We start from the raw sequence: 21,195 nt of genomic DNA, 5'->3' as shown, positions 1-21,195 counted from the left end.
AAACATTGTAGGTTGCGCGCCGTTTTACGAAGTGGAGTGAGTGATGGTCGGCGAGGTAACGAAAGCGTGCTGGTGAGGTACATCGACTGCGGTAGGACAGAAAAAGTTCCGGTGAAGGATGTCCTTTTGTTAGAAAGGATATCTGACGCTTTAAACAAATTTCCTGTGCAGGTACGTTGTTAATCCTAATAATATTTAATAAACTCATTATTTACCGTGGACGAGTGGCGAACTATCTACTTCTGAAGCAGCGGGTTGTAGGTATGAAGCTCGTGTCTGGAAAACTTCCATGTTGGTTTTTCAATGTGTGTTTGGATCCAGAGCACAGACCTAATAGGCAACTATTTCTCATAAAGAAAATCTGTTAGGAAACATACTCGTGAGGCGCCTGAGATTCGTTGTAGGGCCAATGATTTATTTGCATTAGGATTACATAGGAGTTATTCAAAAAAGAGATTTCCAAAATAAGAACTGTAAACTCACTTTTGTTAAAACATATTATTTCTACGATACTATATTTAATTATTAGTACAATACCTCGATATTTCAGCATTTATTGGTTGTAACGTTAACCTTTTCTATGTCGCAAGGTATTACCATGGCGATAGTCGGCTAACTATGAATTTTTTCCCTGAACTATTGACAATATGCTGAACGTTAAATGAAGCTCTCATTTAAATCTCTCTAATGTCAATAGATTTGTGTTGGTGTTTCATTTCTATCTGTGTTCAATATTTTAGATCATTCAAAAGACGACCTAGTGTAGTAAACTGAGTTTAATGTTGAGTGTGTATATGCGATAGTTTTACGTGGCCGGTCTTGCGTTCAAGGTTATATAGAGCATGTTAACGCACTGTAGTAGAAAAATTATTATAAAATTTGAACTCTAATAGACAGGAAGAGTAATTGAAAACATTTCTTATTTCTTTCAGTCACTTCAAGTGCAGCTGCATAATGTAACTAATTTAAATAACGATCAGTTGGAAAGATTAAATAATCTTCTTCCCAAAGATGAGCCGGTTCTGTGTAAAATGGTCTCGCCCGGCAGCAATGTTGTCGAGATTTTTGTAAGAACGGAACCGAAAAATTTTTTATGCAATGTCAATAACGCTATCAATTTGGAAAAAGAACTGGCAAACAAGTGAGTATTCTTTAATGTTTTTTATTGATACAAATATACATTATATTTACCAGAGATTCTGAATCTATAATGGTATCTTAGAAACTCCTATAATGTTGTTTTTATTCTCTGTTTTAATATCCATTATACACATTCACTTGCTATTGGAGACAGATTGTGGACGATCCGACCCTTTCACATACCTCTAGGCGTGTTCATACATTTAAGTTTTTCATAAATATAAAACTGTTGAACGTGGTTGTAGAATGAACTCGACATACATTTCAATGAAGGTCATTGTTGCAAAATCTGCTTTCGACAGCGTTTTTGCTCTATTCTGCTACAGCAATCGGTATGTTGTATTGTGAAAATACACATTGATAGGTAGAATTAAAAATATAAACTCAACCTATCAATTTATTAGCATTAGTATTATAGATTTTCACTGCGTTGCTGATATTTATGAGACTTATGATAATTTCTCTTTGTAGGACATCCACCAGAGTTGAACCTCTCACAGATTTCAAGGCGGCACTGACAGAAAAGAAAATGCGAATTTTTTCGAAATCGGTCAGCAGTAGCCAATTAAACACAGTAAATGTCACAGTACCCCAACCGAAGACAAACACCATTCCTCAACTCAAGTTGCCGGAAAAGGGAAATTTTTTTAATGTCCAAATTTCTCTGGCTGCAAATCCGTGGAATTTCACGGTAAGGCTTTATTGGTTTTTGAATACTTGTGTGTTGTTTTTATTAACTTATAGCAAATTTTTGTAAAGACTCGAAACATAGCAAAACTTTGTATGTATGTTTATTGTATGTTACCTCCAGGTGTATGTGGATGCCGATAGAGTGGATTGAGTGAGGATAATAATTGCAAAGAACGGTCGTTGATTTAGAAGAGTAAACCCACAGAGTCACAGACGTCAATGAGAATTATTCTCACCATCTGCGAATGTTTTGCATCGCCCCTGTGAAATTTGTGTCGGCTTACGGACATATTGTGCACTGTAAAATTCTAATAAGACTGCGCAATGTTCTGATGATACATTTGTAGGCCTAAACAATTCCAAAATAAAATTTTAGATTCCAATTTTTCTCTCGTTAGAATTCATAGTATCCACACAAAAATTAACAAAACATAAATAATGCAATGTAATTTTGAGATATTTTCCCCAACCTTTTTCACTTCACATCACACTTTCAAAATCATAAAACTTTTGCGCCACACTGAAGGTTACTGTCTTATATGTATATCTTTTATCAGGCTCTTAATTTATGATATTTGGTAGTTTTAATCAGAATTTACATGCTTTATGAAGGAAATAGAATGAAATTCTGCTGCACACTTCCAAATTATTCTAATCCATCCATCCGGTTGGGAATCAGTGGATAACGTATAGAAATTATTGTGATTTTTAAACATTAACATTAAAACAATGTAATTCTCATTATAGGTGCAGCCTTTGGATCGAGTCAATGATTTAAATCAAATGATGTCAGATTTACAAACTTCATGTGAAAAGTTACCATTTGAGACAATAAAACCGGTCGTTGGACATTTTTATGCGGCATTCTATGAAGCTGACAACTTGTGGTATAGGTAAATTATTTATTTGGTTATATCCATATGTATCTTTCGTATGAAAGGATTTTATGATACATCCTGATACCGGCAGAATTAAAACAGTAATTACCTCACAGTAATAATACGAGGGTGGGTCAATAATTCCTTAGAAAAAAGCATTAAAACAGGTTTTATTTTTGTATTTTTTTTTTATTTCTCAACATAATTTCCTTGGAGCTCAATACACTTGGTTAGACGTTTCTCAATTTTTTTTAAACCGTCAGAAAAATAAGTTTTCGGAAGGTCCTCAAAATAAGCATTTGTCCGATCGATGACTTCTTCATTTGAAAAAAAACGTTGTCCACTTAGCCATTTTTTTAAGTTTGGGAAAAGGAAAAAGTCACTGGGGGGGCTAAATCTGGCGAATACGGTGGGTGGTCGACCAATTCGAACTTCAATTCTTCAATTTTAGCCATTGATCGTAAACATGTGTGAACACGGGCATTGTCCTGATGAAAGAGGATTTTTTTCCTGTTTAAATGAGGCCGTTTTTCTTCAATTTTGTTTTTTAGCTGGTCCAATAAAGATGCATAATAATCCCCTGTTATTGTTTTTCCTTTTTCCAAATAGTCAACGAAAATAATTTCACGTGCATCCCAAAATACAGTAGCCATAACCTTACCAGCTGATTTTACGGTTTTCGTCTTCTTTGGACATGGTTTGCCTTCGCAATCCACTGCTTTGACTGTTCTTTCGTCTCGGGAGTATAGTGGTGTATCCATGTTTCATCTACAGTCACAAAGCGACGAAAAAATTCATCCGGATTGCGTTGCATGAGCGACAACAGGGCTTTAGAGGCCACCACCCTACTGCGTTTATTGTCGACTGTGAGCAAACGCGGCACCCATCTTGCAGAAATATTTTTCATGCCCAATTTGTCATGTAAAATAGAAATGACGCTACCTTTTGAGATCCCTGTAACCTCAATTATCTCACTCAACTTTAATCTTCGGTCACTTAACACCATATCGTGGATTTTATTGATCATTTCTGGTGTAGTCACCTCTACAGGACGTCCTGAGCGTGGTTCATCCTTTGTTGATGTACGACCACGTTGAAATTCATTTAACCAGTTATAAATAGCTGCAAGTGAAGGAGCAGATATGCCGTGAACTAAATCCAACTCATTTTTTATTTCCTTTGCTGTTAACCCTTTTATATTAAAATGTTTAATAACAACTCTAAACTCAATTTTCTCCATTTTCCATTTTTCCATTTTCCACAAGCAAATTTTTTTTTTAAATGTACGAGAAACACACAACAACCCGACCAATCTGATTGAAACTTCGCAGCATACTGAATCGGTAGTGCCGCTGCATGAAAACAAACCGCTTGCAGTACTAGTCGCGCCACCTGTCGGCTTTTCTAAGGACTTATTGACCCACCCTCGTATAAAGAGAGTGGGTATTGTTCGGCAAAATGAAGCCGTGTTTCTTGCGTATAACGCACAGTAGAATCTCAATTTTATTATTATTAACTTAACTATGAAACTTAATACCATCGTGTTGCTTCTCAGTATGGCTACCAAATTTAAACACAACGTAGTTAACTAAAATTTAACTAAAAATAATTACCACTAACTTTATATTTAACACAAAACATTAAATTTCAGCAACACTTGCTCGCAGTTTTAAATGAATGTAGTCATTCAAATCAATATTTACCGGCGACGTATACAAAAAATATTTAATTCAACTGTAGAAATTCTATCTTACTCTAACGCATATTGCGGAGATACAAGCATGCCGAATGCTTTCTCACTCGCACTTATGGTTCGTTTTTGTTCAAACCTTAGTAATTACCATTTTTACTGCAAAGTGGAACATATGAGTATATGGACTCGGAAACAGTAGAGGTAACCATGATAATCTTTTTTTATGAGGAATGGTTGTTAACCATTCACTCGACTCATTAGATCCTTACCCTAGATTGAACTCATTCAGGGGTGGAATTCAAACCTGTGTTGCACGGCTGTAGAGGCGGGTGGTTGATCCACTAATTGAAATTTTTTCTTATTTTAATATAACAAATACATCATGGTGACAACAATCTTGTCATGCCTACCATCATTACAATTTTCATAGATGGTTCTTTACATTGCCACTACCTTTATAGTTTTGATAATTCTACTAAATCACAATCATAACAGCAGCTCCTTTCGCAAATTTTGGCTACCTCAAGTGAAAACCTCTGATTCGTTCTACTTGGATCCTTATTGTGTTAATTAGAGGTGGGAAAACTGGTCGATTTTGAAGACTTAAGTATATTTACTACCAGTATAAAAAAATACTTTGATTTATAAGGACCTATTAGAGAGAGCGTTTGGCATGCGTATACATGCGACATAAGTCTCATACTCAACTGGAACTAAAACCAACTCCATATTAGTATTTGAAATATCGGCTTCAATAGAATCACTAAAAATACACTGAGCTCGGCTTTTCGAAATGTCCCATTTATTATAAAATTTTAAACACATTTTAAAATTATGAGTTGTTTTTCTGTTAGGTTATAATATTCTTGTGAACATAAAATGAATAACAATGTTTTTTTTTTTATATTAAGCATGTTTTGAGCGGTCATAACATGCCTGTGCGTTATCTTACCACAATCGCGAGGGAATGTGCTACTATACAAAATTTATGACCTATTGTTCATACATACGATTATGTCATTCGAATGCATAGACTAATAATTAAAATTTACTTGCATTCAAGTGCTATCTCGCTCGCGCGCATTTAATGTCAACAGAATGAAACCGGAACCGAAATGATACATATTCCGGAACGAAAACCGAAATGAAAAAAAATAACGGCTTGAATTCCTATTTGATAGTCCTGGTACAAAATAATGTACAGCCGGGGGACGCCAAACGAGAGAAAGTGATACAATTGGCTTAATAGTCGACAATAGCAACTATAATAATCACATTAGCCCTACCTACTTCTTCTGCACGGGAAGAAGTCGAATCACATTGTTGTCGACATTGACCGATAAACCCAAATATACAAACTTATCTATTGTCTCTATGCTATGACTCCCTAAGTGCACGGTATTTGCCTGTATTGTTGTTCTATAAGTTCTATTAGTATATAAATATGTTTTCTACCTTACTTGCACACTAATAATATATCTATAATAGGTCGGGTTGAGCTGCCAATTTTGTTACACATCATCGGGTAGTCAATAGTTGAACGGACAACTTTCAATAGTCTATTCTATAATCTCTCGTAACTTTCTCGAGGACAAAATATACTTTGTATTAAGTTAATGTTTTATTGTCATTTTAGAGGCTGCGCACTGGGAGTAGTCTCGCATACCATGGTTTCTATCCATTTCATCGATTTCGGTGACATTCAAATGGTTGAAGTTGGAAAGCTGAAACAGTTGCCTGCCACTGCAAAGACTTTACCCGCACTGGCGATAAAAGCTCGACTTCACGGTATGCATTTTAAAATTTTGTCTAATCAGTGAAATTTTCAACCTTTTTGCATTTATAATTAATTTTAATTACAAATGATTGAGAGATTAGATTTGAATATATGAATAGGGAAGAGTAGTATTAATTTAATAAACCGCTTCTTTTAATCAACGAATAAACACTATTAACACAATTTGATAAGCATTTCATGTAAGACCTCCTAGTTAAAATTATCGTGATAAAGTAGGATGCCCGTAGCATAATCGGAAAAGCACACTGGTGCGAATACAGGTTCAAGTCCTGTCAGGTGTCATTTTTTTTTCGAAAATAGATTTTTTTCTAGTAGTTATATGCATGGGATGTTTTCAAATTATGTATGTTCAGTATTATACATTTAGCTATGAATTCAGTACATATTACATTTTTTGTTTTTGAAAATCTGAATTGATAATAATTAATTATTTTTAGGAGTGTTACCGATCAATTCAGACTGGTCTGTTGAGGACTGCCTCCGTTTTCGGGAGCTCACTGTCGATCAGAAGTTTGTTTCCATAATAAAAGAAATTCAACCGGATCCCATTCAAACAAATGAAACCTTGCTTACGTTGACACTGATTGACACTACGACCGATAACGACCTCTACCTGAGTGTTCTGCTTCAGCGAGAAGACCGAGCCAAACTTACCGATTGAGAATTTATATATTTTAGAATCTTCATCAAATCTATCTATTGGCTTTAAAGTCCGTCAGTCGTTCGACTTGGCAGATGGTACATTTAAGTTTAAAAATTATTTTTATTGTGTCTTCTTTTCATATTGTTCGCGGTCATAATTAAGTACCCATGGACCACCACCACCTACATCGTTATTTATTTTTTGATCGAGACCTAATGTTGGTAACTGCGATGATTTATTTTTTAAGCATGCATAGTGAGTATAATATAGTCATTCACAAAACATTATTTCAGTTATAACAATAAATGGACTACGGTAATACATATTTTCGTCTATAACATAGGTATCTTTTGACCATCATGGGGTTTGATCATTTGGTCATCAAAATGCCCATTTGATCAAACTCCATTGACTGCCGTGATTATTTGATTTAATATGAGCAGCATCGGTGATGTGGTATTTTTAATTTATTTATTTACCATGAGATAACGGAAAGTTAGTGATTATGTAGTTGACTCAACAAATAATGTCAATCTAGAGCCCAATATGGTTTTCAATAAATACTTTCCTTTACTTCTAGGCCGTGATTGTATTAACTATAATGAGTATTGTTATTATAATTATCGGTATTTGAGTAATTTCAGTTTATGTGCACGTAGTTACATTTTATAATTTAATATTATTATTTAAGTTGGCTGCATTTAAAAATATTTTTCAAACCAGCAGAAATTTTTTTTAGAGATTTTCTTTATATCTAATGTATATTTTCTTTGTCTATGTCTTATTCGGTATATATTATACCATATGGATGTCTATAGATTAATCATTCAATCATATTATTGATTGCTTATTTATTAGTAACCTTTAATGAAAGTTTCTGAATAATTTGGAAACTGGTACATTCTAACGGCCCGTTTGCATGTACATGGTGTTACTGGTGGCGGTAGGTATTGTCGCGACCATAACGGTAAAATGCAAATGTAAACTTTTTCAAATGTAGGCTTCTGAATTTTCACACAATAGTTGCAACTTACATGGCATATGTGTATGCGCAGTAGAACAATAGTGGTGAACCTGCCGGAAAAAAATACAAACTAAATATTCACACTGAGCATTTTGACGTCTACCAATTTTCACAACCTGTCAAATAGCACTACACAATTACAAAAATGCGTCTCACCTATGCTGGAAGTATGAGATTGGTGAGACAATCAGCACTTTTACTTGTAATTACAGTTATTGTCGCGATAGTTTAATTTACATGCTATTGCTGGTAGAAAATCCATGCACGTGTAGACGCGCTATTAAAGTCGCAACTGCATTGGTGTTCTATGTATATACTTTATTAAATATGTTGAAGCAAAATACCCGATTGAAATATATTTTTAGGCTGATTTTGATTTCCAATATATAAGTTTCTTTCAGTGTTTTTTATTTCTGAGTATGTAGATACAGTAAAACCCCGTTAATATGAACATGGTTAATTCGAAATTCGCTGTAAATCAAAATATTCACCAACATTCATAAAATTTATTTATAGAGATACAGTAAAACCTCGTTAATAAGAACACAGATAATTCGAAATTCGCCGTAATTCGAAATTTTCGTGAAAAAAAAGTCCCTTGAACATTATTTTCATATAAAACCATACCTTTAATTCGAATTTCGTAATTCTGGTGCATAAAAATATTCAATAAATCGTAATAAAGTACACTATTTCATGAGCCAGTCATTGATAATTGTGACGGACTTTTTGACAAACATCATAAATTACTTATTTTGGGAAGGTACCTAATAAAAATAATCCTTACATTTTATTACCCATTAACACACGGAACCAAAAATTTTTTTTTTAAATTTTTATATTTTCCCCCCATACATTTCATAATTCGTATTTCGAATTTTTTTTCGATTTGCATCTTGTGGAATTCATATTAACAAGGTGTTACTGTATCTACTAATTCGATGAATGAACCATAATAATTAATAGTCAGCACTGTTATCTGAAAGAAATTGTATTGGAAACAGAAACAATGTCACAAATATGACTTTTTTTCCTATTCAATTTGTGTTTTGTAATGGAATTTTTTTTTCGACTTTCAGTCCCATCGGTTTCAAGTTTTTAATTTTAATATTTTTGTATCACAACATAATTCAATATCTGTAATTTGTTTATTGGGTCAAAGTCAATGCAGTATACATTGATAGTGAAGGTAGACTTAAGATCCGACATAAATAGTGCACACTAAACTCTGTCAATCATACGTATTTATTTTCATTGAACAAAGACAATCGCAGATAGTTTCAGTTGACTTTTAAAAATCAATTAAACCCTGCCAAATCAAACCATAATATGTAGTTTAGGTATGGTATGGGCGATCCGGCAAAAATAGTAGACTTTCAGTCATACTTATTTGTTTTTGTTGAATTAAAAATACACATTACAGATGGTGTCGGTTAGTTAATTCATTAAGTCCTGCCTAAACCAAACCATTATAGATAAAAAATATTCTTCTATCTATTAAATATCCAAAATTATGTATGATTTAATGGCATAATTTTAGATATTTTATAGATGGATGAATATTTTTTGACTATTATCTATTATTGTTTGGTTTCGCAGAGTTTAATTTTATTTTTAAAACTAATGAACACTATCTGTACTTTGTAGTCTCAGTTCAATGAACAATTTTTAGTGAGCGCCATTTATTTCAAGTGTGTTTTTGATTCACTAGCATTTTACCAAAGTTCTTTTCAACACATGAATGTGAAAAGCACACTACCAGCATTCTGTCAACTAAATCAATCATCAAAAATTTACATCTATTAAAATAACCAGTAGGTAACATCTCAGTGATGCATGTTGTACTTTGGTGTAACATACATAATATTATATATTATAATCTTTATTGCTATTCGTATTGAGAGTAAGTACTTACGTATGTATTATTATCATTTATTTTATAACGTATTTATTGAAATTTCAAGAAAGTAATTACTGTTTTTGTGATACATTAATCACTTTTGATGGTTTCATTTGGGTGACTTGTTTAATATCCTACTTTAAATTTCTTTATTAACTTACCGATATTGATTGATAATATTCTAAGGTTGTATTTATTATGTTGATATGATAGTTGAAATTGAGAAAAATAATGTTCCTCAGTTATGTTGAACATAATATAATATATCGTCACTGTTCTGGCAGAAGACACTAATTCGAAAAAATGACATATTGAGTTAGTTATACCAAAATGTTCCTTATTTCAAACTTTACCGTCTGAAAACCTTCTTAATAAATAAACAGTCTTTATTTTAAAGTCATTGTTTTTACGATTACTTAATAAACTCACATAATAGACCATTTCAAACATTTTAACAACTTCAAAGTCAAATTATTCAAAACTAGTATTCTCCAGTTAGTGTGTTCTGCCAGAACAGAGACGATATTCTTTAACCAAAATGTTGTGTTGAGTAATATCCAAAAATAGTTTTTAATGTTTTTTTGTTATTGGAGACATTGTGAAGAAAATTACTATTGTATTATAACTATAACCTAGTATTAAACATTTTAATGAAGTTCTATTCACTAGTTATTTTTGTTTTGTCTTGACTCATCATCAGTCGGGGTTGATCCACTGGTGGATAAGGGCCTCCCATAGCTCCCTCCACTCTTCTTGGTCCCTAGTTCTTTGCTGCAACGTACATCCACCAAACTTTATGAGTTTGTCTATCCAGTGGGTTTTAGGGCGTACCTGTGGACGTTTAGTGCTCTTTGGGTACCACTGTATGACTACATTTGTCCAGCGGTTGTCCACTCGCTGAGCGACGTGTCCATTTCATCTGCTTAGTGACCTCTATCACATTGTGTACGGTTGTATATTTTCTTACATATTGGTTTCTTTTACGATCTTTAAGCGTTATGCCCAAAATGCACATTTCCATGCCACCTGAGACTATCGTAATTTTTGGATTTCACAACACTACGCTTAAGACACAATGGGAGGTCACTTGTGAAGATACCATTCAGGCGCCCAAATGCACTCCATGCCAGTTTGGTTCCACTATCAATTTGTAACATTTGTTGTCCAAGATAGAGGTAGTTGTTGACTCACTCAATTTGAGTGCCATTGATAAGGATTGCCTTTGGTTCAGCAAAGCATTTTATCATTACTTTTGTCATTGAGACATTTATCTTTAATCCTTCATTGCGGCTTTCATTTACAACCCCTTGCATCCCGTTCTGAATGTCTTCTAACAATGTAGTCTGCAAAACGCAGGTGACTGAAGTGTTCACTGTTAATGGCGATTTCACTGTTCTCCCACTCAAGTCGTCTGAATAGATCTTCCAGAGTAGCGGTGAATAATTTGTCTCAAATAAAACTAAATAAATTTTCTGGAATAGTGCTGACCTGTCAACAAAAATCTTGTCATATCCCAACAAGAGTGATGGAAGGTATTTACAAAATGAACAAAAAATCCAGTTGATAGATAATATTATTTGACTTATCACTTACTGCAATTTTGTTCACGTTTTATTTTTTCTTATTAATTTTACATTTTTTGACAAATGAAGATTAACATAATATAGGTACCTTCATTAATGGATACTAAGGTTTGTCTGTGGCATATTTTTCCTATTAAGCCGCGTTGACACGGTCCAAGTACGATCAAGTACACTTGGACCGAGTGCCATCCAAGCGCACTCGTATGAGACAGCTTCATACAAATTACTCCTATCCAAGCTAACTTGGATGAGTAGGACACGGTCCGAGTAGCTTGGATAGGAATAATTAGTATGAAGCTCTCGCTTAGACGGCACTCAGTCCAAGTGTACTTGGATCGTACTTGGACCGTATCAACGCAGCTTTATACAGAGTAAACTCAATTATCCAGGGCATATTACAATGTAGTTTGTAAATTATTTGTTGAAAAAAAGGTTGGTAGGTACATGAAATTTTATTATGAAAATTATGCCGTATCATCATATTATTTTGAATTAGATATACCCATCATAAAGGTCACTTTAACTATTTTGAATCTTGAATTTTGAAATTTAAATCAGTTAGGTTAGATTAGATTGGTATACAATTTAAGGTGCTATCCACATTTTTTAATGTTCTGTGTCTGGATAATCGAGAGTACAATATATTATTTTTATTTCCTACAGCCTACTTCGCACCCTCGCAACTAAACCGCCACAAGTCCAAATTTACGTGTTTTGAGTTAATTACTACGTTATGTACCGAAAATTTCATTTTTCTAAGTCATCAAATTCAAGTCAAAACTTAATTCAATATCTAAACATATTTCAAAAACACAGTACAAAAATGCGAAAAATAAAAACTTCAAAGCTGATTTTCTCTGTTTGACGTTTTTTGGATTGTGGCAGTTTAGTTTCGATGGTGCGACTTATCCCCATCCTATTACTATTATTATTTTATTTTCATTGAAATATATATTTTAGTTTATAATGTTTATATCATTTGGTTTCTCTGTTTATATTTTTTAGTATTTAGTCTTAGGAAGTATTGTTAAAAATATTCAATAGATTTCCCTATTGTGATATCAAATGTTATCATATATGAATATGAATATTTTTCAAAGTTAATTTTATATTAAAGTTGATTATTACTTATTATTAATCAGTTTGTATTCATAATAAATTATAAAGTAAATTTTGGGTTTCAAAATATAAATTTGTTTTGTTTCTTCAATCGACGAATAACAATTATTGCTTTGGTGAAGCCTTTACTGAGCCGTTTTTAAAGAGGCATCTAGCGGAAAAATACAAAGCTTGCAATTTGAGATTTTTTTTTGATAATTTACAATTTCAACTGTATTAATTAATAAATATGTATCTGAAAACATTAAAAAGAAAAATATTTTTTATTTTAAGTCAAAGATAAACTTACGGTTGTAAAAAATGTAATAATGTGAATTTGTTGAATCGGACCGCAGCTTATTATTACATATATTTTATGGTCATATTTATTATTAAAATATAGTTTATTAAGTTTTCTAAGCATCGCCTAAGAGATTTTTGATCATATTTAGATCATACATAAATAAAATTTGATATAAATAAAAAGGATTTCAAGTTATACACATTTATATTTTTTATAAAAATCGATGTTTTTTAAAATAGATAAAAAAATATTAAAACTATGAATTAGTCAAAAATCTCGCTTAGAAAACTAAATTTTAATAATAAATATGACGATAAAATATATGTAATAATAAGATGTGGTCCGATTCAACAAATTCACATTTTATTACATATTTTACAATTGTAAGTTTATCTTTGACTTAAAATAAAATATATTTTCCTTTTTAATGTTTTCAGATACATATTTATTAATTAATACAGTTGAAATTGTAAATTATCAAAAAAAAAATCTAAAATTGCAAGCTTCTTATTATTCCGCTAGGTGCCTCTTTAAAAAAGGCTCAGTAAAGGCTCCACCGACCTGTTAACCATAGTGAAAAAAACATGCCATATGCTTAGTGTCGGAAAATTCGTGTACCTTTAGAAATAAGGCGATTTCTAAGCAAGTATTTTTTTTACTATGGTAACTATTTTGGAACGAAACTTTATAAATTTGTTCCATGATCAGAGTGGAAGAATGTTTTTTTTGGCTGAATATGTAAATTATCATTTAAGGTTATTGTTCCAATTTATATTTTTATATTAAAAAACGAAATGATATCTTTTCACATTGCACTTTTTATCAAAATTTTACAACCTTTGAATCACCCATCACCATTTTATTCGTAATTATTGTTTGTTCCGTTAGTTTTTCTGTCGATATTCGATTCAATACGATGAATGTTCCCATCTCATAAAATATATATATATATATATAGCCCTATTTTGAAGACATGCATTATATAAACATTTCTCTCAGTCGGAAATGCTAAAAATGGTAATTTTCTTTATTGATATCGAAATTTTCGATAAATAATTTATATGGAAATTGATGGATCAACCATTGTCCTATAATGTAAAAAGACTTGTATTTACATTGGGAACAGCCGAAGTTTATCATGTGGCTTAATTTAAATTGACTTTCATGAAATTGAACTCAATTATAATGCTGAGAAAACAAAGTTATGTTAGTTACAAAGTTATCAGTTGGAAATGGATGTTTCTAGCCATTAAGCAACCATCAGAGCACTTGGTCCCGAATATAGTTGTAACAATACGTGATGTTGATTAAAATGTAACGTGATTGACCATTTTCCCTGCTAAGTGGAGCATAATTGGCATCATTAAGGGCACACATGCTTACCTAGAGTTTCTGTTTTTTCATTTAAAGTTGAACTATGACATTGAATACTAGGTATGATTTTTAAAGTGAAAGTGATATTATGTTACATCTCTTTTACGCATGCTAATATGATTAAAAAGTTTTTCTTTCTCTTTCTGTCACATTCGAATTTGATTACCAAAGTTTAAACATTTACTATGCGTATTAGCTGACGTGCTTCGTCGTTTACAAATTATAACATGAATTTAAAAAATATATGTATTTATAATATTAAATATATTTTATAATGTACACAGATTTTTTTAACAACTATATTATATATACTTTTATTTATTTGTCGCATATTCAAAATGTTCTTGCTATATTAAAATCTTTTTTTTAGCCGGCCAAGTAAATCCGTATTTTTGGCCATAGACTAATAGAAAAAACTCTCTGCTGTCAGATTATGTTGATAGCAAATTGCAAGATACCTAACGAAGGAATTGTGTTTTATATCAGGAATAAGAAACACTATCTGTAAGTACAATATTATGTTATTTATTACTGTAGTAGTATTCTGTGTGTTTTGCATATATTATTCAAGTGTTAATTTATTGTTTTCTTAGTCTACATTAGTTGCGTGGTTAGTTTAGAGGTTATTGCGAGAATGCCTGTGATTTCATATTTATTTGTTTGATATAATCTAAGGCGTTCTAGTTGTTATTAAACATGTTACCTACCTGATTACTTTATTTTAGTTAATCAATCTTTTTTGATGCTTTGTATTATCACTAATCCGTTTTAATTACCATTCTTCAAACAGTCGCACACTATAAAAGATTAAAAATCACACTATTAACAGTTCATATGTTATGTTTTTTGCAGATGGAGAAAATGTCTACCGAGATCTTTGCTTGTCGACGGTTTCATATGAATAAGATGGAATGAAATAAATCTTTTAATTAATAATGAAATAAATCCAACTTTCGGCGTACGATCCGAACATGGCGTGATTCATATAATATTATTTATGACGTAGACCATCAAGCATATATACCCATTTTATAGATTTAATAGTACAATTACAAAAGGTAAATATAAAGTGACTAATGTTTGTAACCTATAGCTATGTCTATCTCGCATACATATTTAAAAAATAAAACAATTTTATAATTACATTTTTGCACTAAATTTATTATCGATAATGATATAAAAGTTGCTAAATTGATTCATAATATTCTAAAATATAATATAATTTTGCATATCAGTTACTTGTATCATATCAGGTATGTCATTTGGTAGAGCTTACTCTCCAAGTCTTTTCTTTTTCATCCTCAATATCACTTTGATATTAGAAACATTGTCTTTCTAACACCATTTCAAAGACTTTAAGTTTTCTAGATGCTGTATATTAATTCTTCTCTTCGGCTATATCTGCATCTTAGTTGCAGCATATGGATACAATGCGGCGCCTCCAAGAATCTCTGTCACTCTAGTTTTTTTGCATCGTTCCAGGTCATACTAGCAGCCCGTAACTCCGCCAGATATGCTATATAGATAGTATTTAGCGGCCATCCAGGACGCCGGAATCCGGTTGGCTTGAAGAACAGGCAAACCAGATTGGGATTCTCTTCAGGCACTCGCAGCACGTGGCCGGGCCAGGTACAAAGTTGCGTATTCACTCTCAACGTGATGCGAGGCTATTTGGTGCGTTCTTTTATCTCCCGTTACTTCTAAAATTACCGCACACCCAGTATCCGTCGTAAACATCTGTTCTCGAAGCTCAGTATACGGTTGCTCGGAGCCTTTGTAAGGTGCCATGACATAAAAACTAGTAAGATATTTAAAATAGCTGCTAGAATGAATACATTGTTGAAAGGAAATGAAAACTGATAATATGATATATCAATTAATTTGTCCATCTGAAGTTGTAGATATCAGTTAATAATTATGTGTTATACCAGTAATTAAATGCTGACTTCAAATGAAAATTGACTATTAAATATTGAAATAATATATTACCAGTTTTGATTTTTTTAAGTACTATACTATATCCATGGTTCATATTACAATGTCATAGTAAAACTTAGAAGAATAAAATATGTCGTAAGACGAAATCAATCTTGGGGTTTTAATATAAGTTAAATAAATAGTACACAGCTAATTTGTTATTACTTTGAATACATGCCATGTCTTTACATCAATAAAAAACAGAAAAACAATTTAATAATGTATAAATATTTATATAAGACTTAACAACGTCTAGTTAGACATCTAGTTAGACACGATGACCTCCATTTAATTTCCTCTTATTTTAAAATTCACCAAGATATATCCTAATAAGTAGGTAAGTATATTACATTTGTACATATAATAAGTAAATCAAGTACTTAACATAAATAATTATACTGTAAAATTAAATTACAATTGAAGCAGTATATATGGACCCCACAGAGTAATTAACAATATAATAATTTATATAATTATATCGGGTATATACTATATTGACACATTTTAATGAAGTCTATTTTTCTTGGTACCTACGTTCAATGATAAATGTTGTTTTATATTGTAACATAAACAATGGTAATATGCATTGATCTTTCTGATTTTTAAACTGTGATATCTATTTTATATATCTATTGATTTCTATGTGTATTATTGATACATTATTTATTTCAAATACAATAATTTCAAAACTAACAGTAAATAATATATAGAAAGCGTCATGTTGTTTAGTTGGAACATCTACTAGGAAATTCCATCCAATCCAAATTCAATTTTTACCAGGTGGGTACTTGTAGGTCAGTTATTTTTGGAATAAAATGAATCCCTTAAAAAATATGAAATAAGAATAGAATGATAAATATTTGTGAAAATTTACCAAATCAACATGTTTAACGTGAATATTTTCACACTAAAATGATAAATATTGTTAAGAAAATATACACAAACAGTTCATTCAGAAGTTATGACGTTTAAAAGATCCCGCGAGTTAACTCGTGCGTGGCACTGATCATGAGGTGATATCAGTTATAATCATTTATGAGGAATGGTTATAAGCCATTGGCACAACCAATTTGGTTTTTGACCTTGAGAACAAAATGTACTTTTTACACGGAACCAAAACTCACGGCTGCAGAGACGAATGCTTATACAAAATATGGCGCAGTGGAATCGCCAGCAAGATCAGGTATCATTATTTAGATGTAAGTATACATATTATTTTGAATTTCATAAAATTACACTCGTTCTGGGTGTCTCGTAACAGTAAACTATATTAGTAAATTAGATATATCTTGATGAACTATAAAATAGTGATGTAATATAGACTTGTTGAAAATATATTAAGCATAATAAAATTTAAAATAAAAATTTAGAAATTCAGCCTTTCTGGTTCTCTAATATTCATAGATCTACTGGTTCTGGGATCTACTATTTCTGGCAGTAGACAATTCATATAAAAGTGATATATCTTTTTTTCAATCTTTTCAATCCAAAATGTCTCGTCTTTTTTGATTAATTCTATTTTAACAGGAAAATTATGTCCCATCCAAACTCCAAATAAACAGACATCTTTCTTAGTAATATGAAGCTGCCCCTGAATCTGGAAGTACCAATCGTGATTTTTATCTATTACCATATTCCTGTCTTTATCTACTTTCCAAAATTTAATTTTTTTCTGTACAATAGCTTCATCTGCACTTATTCCAGCAGCTGAGAAAGGACATTTTATTTCAATAATTGTATCATCATCGCTGATGCCATCTGGCGTTGCACCGATAAAATCATACACATCATCGATAAACAATCCACATCTCTCAATCTTAATCCGTTCTTGTACACTAAGCTGTTGTAAAGCTATTGATTCATTTTCTTTACCATATTTTACCGCTTTCACGTTGGCTAATGATTGGCTATATAATAAACGTTTTACCAAAGGCCCAAATTTTGTATTTTCTCGCCGCTTACACACCTTACCAAAAACAGAGGCAGTAAGAAGGTTTCGTCGCCTTTCTAGCCATTCTGCACATTCAGATTGTAATACGGTGCGTCTTTCTATATCCCTCCTCTCATAGTTTGTCAGTTTGAGTTTTTTCAAAAAAGTTTCTTTTAACAATTGATATTGATTTTTGTCCATATCAGGTTTTTGGCAACTCTCTCCATAATCTGGATTAGATAAAGGAACAGTATGTATTGGTTTTCGCCAAGATTTTCCTATTTTTTTTTTATTTATTTTCAACCTTCTTGATTCTAAGCGATTTATGAAGGCTTTTGGGCTATTTTTATAAACTTGTTTTTGAATTGTGCAATGTAACTTATTTGTATTAAATGCGATTACCGCCGCTGCACATCGTCCCATGTACGATTGTCTTTGAGAGTAGTTAATTCTCTTGCCGCCTACAAATTTTGCAATCATGTTATTAAAAGATTCTGAAATATTAGTAGAAAAATTATAAATTAAACTTTTTGAATTTAGCACCAAACGAGAATTATATATCATTAATTGAGAAAATAGACTGCATTCTTTTAATGCTGGTACATAATTTACATCAAGCATGTCCTCTGTATTTGGTTCATTTGTACAAAAATATGGTAGACAAGAAGTATGGTCTCCAAAAACATGGTGCGGTCCATTAAATAAATCTTTTTTCAGAGCGATAACCTTTTCTTCGAAAGTACTATCTTGTAGTTTTCTATACTTGATTGCACCTATGACGGCTTTCCGCAGACGTCTTTTTCTTGACGCAATGATTTTTCTTACATTCAAGGGATATCTTGTGTCTTTGGTTAATGCCTCTATTTTGCCACAATAATTTCTAATTAAATGGTTTTTACATTCAACTTTCTCGACAGTTACATTCGGATAAGGGTGACAATCAAGAATTTTTTTGTATGTGCTGGAATCTCCATCAGCAATCAATTTTGAATAAATCAATCCATGTGTATTAATAGATTCTTTAAAGCCTTCTAATATTGCTGTAGATTCCATTCCACCTGACGGACCGGTATAATTTAAAAAGCATTTATGTTGTTGAGCAGGGATATTTTTATTTTTAGCTTTGGCGCACAAATCGCAATATTTATTTTTCACTGACATGTACAAAATCTTTCCGGTTCTTTGACCAATGATCGTGGCAGCGCCAGATGCTGCGGAATAATTGCATCTGTATGAACGTTTCGACCAACAGCCGTCTGCAACAACTGATATCATGGGAATACCAGAAGAATCGACGTCACCATTTTCGATTGCAAGTTGTCGCTCTTCTTTCGCAGCGTTTTCCATACTCTTATTTTTGGTTTCTTCAAACCACTCGTACACCTTCTGTTGACTCTTTCTGTATGTTCTTGCTGTAATCGATGGTACGTCAATTGCTGAACACATTTCTTCCAGATTTGAAAATCCACTGCCGATACTGATTATACTGGATACAAATGCGTCACACAGATTCATTTTGTTTTTGTTCATTTCAGTGGTATATAATTTTAATTTTTTACCACAAAGTTTACATTGAATAAAAAATGTACTACTAAAGTTATCCCGATTTTCCCCAAAAAGTTCTAAATGTGATAAATTACAATTAAATGGAGAATCATGGTGGCTAATTAATTGAAGTTGTTGGAAAAAATATGAAAAGTCTATAATTCTACGGCCTTCTACACGGAATTTAGGGCTTGAATCTTCAATTTCATTTTCTATAATAAATTCTTCGTGTTCGTGTTCAAATGTGGGATGAAATTCTGGTTCAGGTAGTATGCTTTGAGGATTTCCATGCTCAGGCATAGTCTTCGGCAATATATCAATACTATAATACATTCAAAAATATTAGTTTAGTAGATAGTTAACAGAAAACAAAATGTATAGCTGCTATTAATTATTGTACCAGATTATAATTTTTGTCACAGACACACTAATTTCGAATAAGACATGGCACAAACATAATATAAAAATAATATAAGTACAAATGATCATTATACTTAATTGTGTGTATTAATAAGTAATACGCAAAACTTCCTTTTGCAAGATAAATAAATATTGTGAACCAAAATTTTCTGTGAAATGTGGTTTTTTCAACTATGTATAATTATGTCAAATTATAAAATAATAATTTCAAACCTTTGTGTTTTTAATGTATTAATATTTCCATCTTTTCTCCTACGTCTTTTTTTGGAACTTCCAGCCATCGGATAGTGAGTTCGTGGCATTTTTTGTAAGTACAATCGATATAAATAATTGTGATAATATTGTTAGGTACCTATGTCAAAAACCGAGGATGAAAATTTCGCATTCCCGCTGAAATAAATGACGTTCATAGTATTGCCAGGCTAAACTTTCGAAATTAAAGTTAGTTTTTAAAAAAAAAATTACATTGGAAAATATTATGTAAGTACAGGCATCCATTATTATGTTATTTGATGAAAGTATTCTTTAAAATCATCTGTATTATTATAATCTCGCAAATTCATAATTTAGTAAAAGTTAAATTTTCTGTAATATAAACATCAGTAGGTACCTAACCTATGTTGATTCATAATTTTGGCTAAGTAAAAAATATAGATATTTTTACTTCGCGATGTGTTTGGGGTGTTCTAAATTATGTAAGTATGTTTAATAACAAATGTGAAATTCGTAAAACCTCATGTGTATTATTTATTAAATAAAAATAGTAAAACTAATAGTAGATACAAATGGTGAAAAACTTCATTCTCTTATTTACTAAAATATCAATTCAATAATATTTTAGTAGATATGGCAATACTGGACGACCCGATATATGTCACTGAAATAAAATAAAATCTATCACAATTTATAAAATACATACCTACTACAATCATAATTATTTTGAATGTAGAGGGAGATAGTTATAGAAAGGGACAGAAAACTGATTGCTATGTTGCAATATTAGGCAAAATAGATTGCAACAGTGTTAAAAATTATAATGTATGATTTAGTATGACATAACGTAGAATTGACGCAAATACAAATTTCTTCAGATTTTTTTTTGTTTTGTCCTCAAATGTCAAAATATGTTTTCCTTTTGAATAATATGTTCGAATTTGTGTTTGTTTCGCCTATTTTTGTGTTCAATTTGTAGCATTCA

The 21,195-nt window shown here is 31.6% G+C and overlaps 1 protein-coding gene and 1 long non-coding RNA gene across 2 annotated transcripts in view; both read left to right on the top strand.

The window, feature by feature from the left end:
* Nucleotides 1-8,451, top strand: part of LOC147072274 (tudor domain-containing protein 7-like) — a 44,933-nt gene extending 36,482 nt beyond the window's left edge. Inside the window, exons 14-19 of the mRNA XM_085947764.1 lie at nt 12-171; nt 933-1,141; nt 1,612-1,831; nt 2,578-2,723; nt 6,038-6,189; nt 6,637-8,451. Coding sequence (XP_085803890.1) covers nt 12-171; nt 933-1,141; nt 1,612-1,831; nt 2,578-2,723; nt 6,038-6,189; nt 6,637-6,860 — 1,111 coding nt within the window. The 3' untranslated portion in view covers nt 6,861-8,451. The remainder of the gene's footprint in view (nt 1-11; nt 172-932; nt 1,142-1,611; nt 1,832-2,577; nt 2,724-6,037; nt 6,190-6,636) is intronic.
* A 6,092-nt stretch (nt 8,452-14,543) lies between these two features.
* Nucleotides 14,544-16,294, top strand: LOC147072273 (uncharacterized). Its single transcript, XR_015070601.1, has 3 exons — nt 14,544-14,629; nt 14,978-15,183; nt 15,608-16,294. It is a non-coding gene; the product is annotated as an uncharacterized LOC147072273 (long non-coding RNA).
* Nucleotides 16,295-21,195: the final 4,901 nt, after the last annotated feature.

Source organism: Rhyacophila brunnea, unplaced genomic scaffold (assembly GCF_057557595.1).
Source record: "Rhyacophila brunnea isolate RB1 unplaced genomic scaffold, BYU_Rbru_1.0 scaffold_2, whole genome shotgun sequence".
NCBI lineage: Eukaryota > Metazoa > Arthropoda > Insecta > Trichoptera > Rhyacophilidae > Rhyacophila > Rhyacophila brunnea.
The sequence above is the reverse complement of the archived record's forward strand: the minus strand, read 5'-3'. Positions and strand labels throughout refer to the sequence as shown.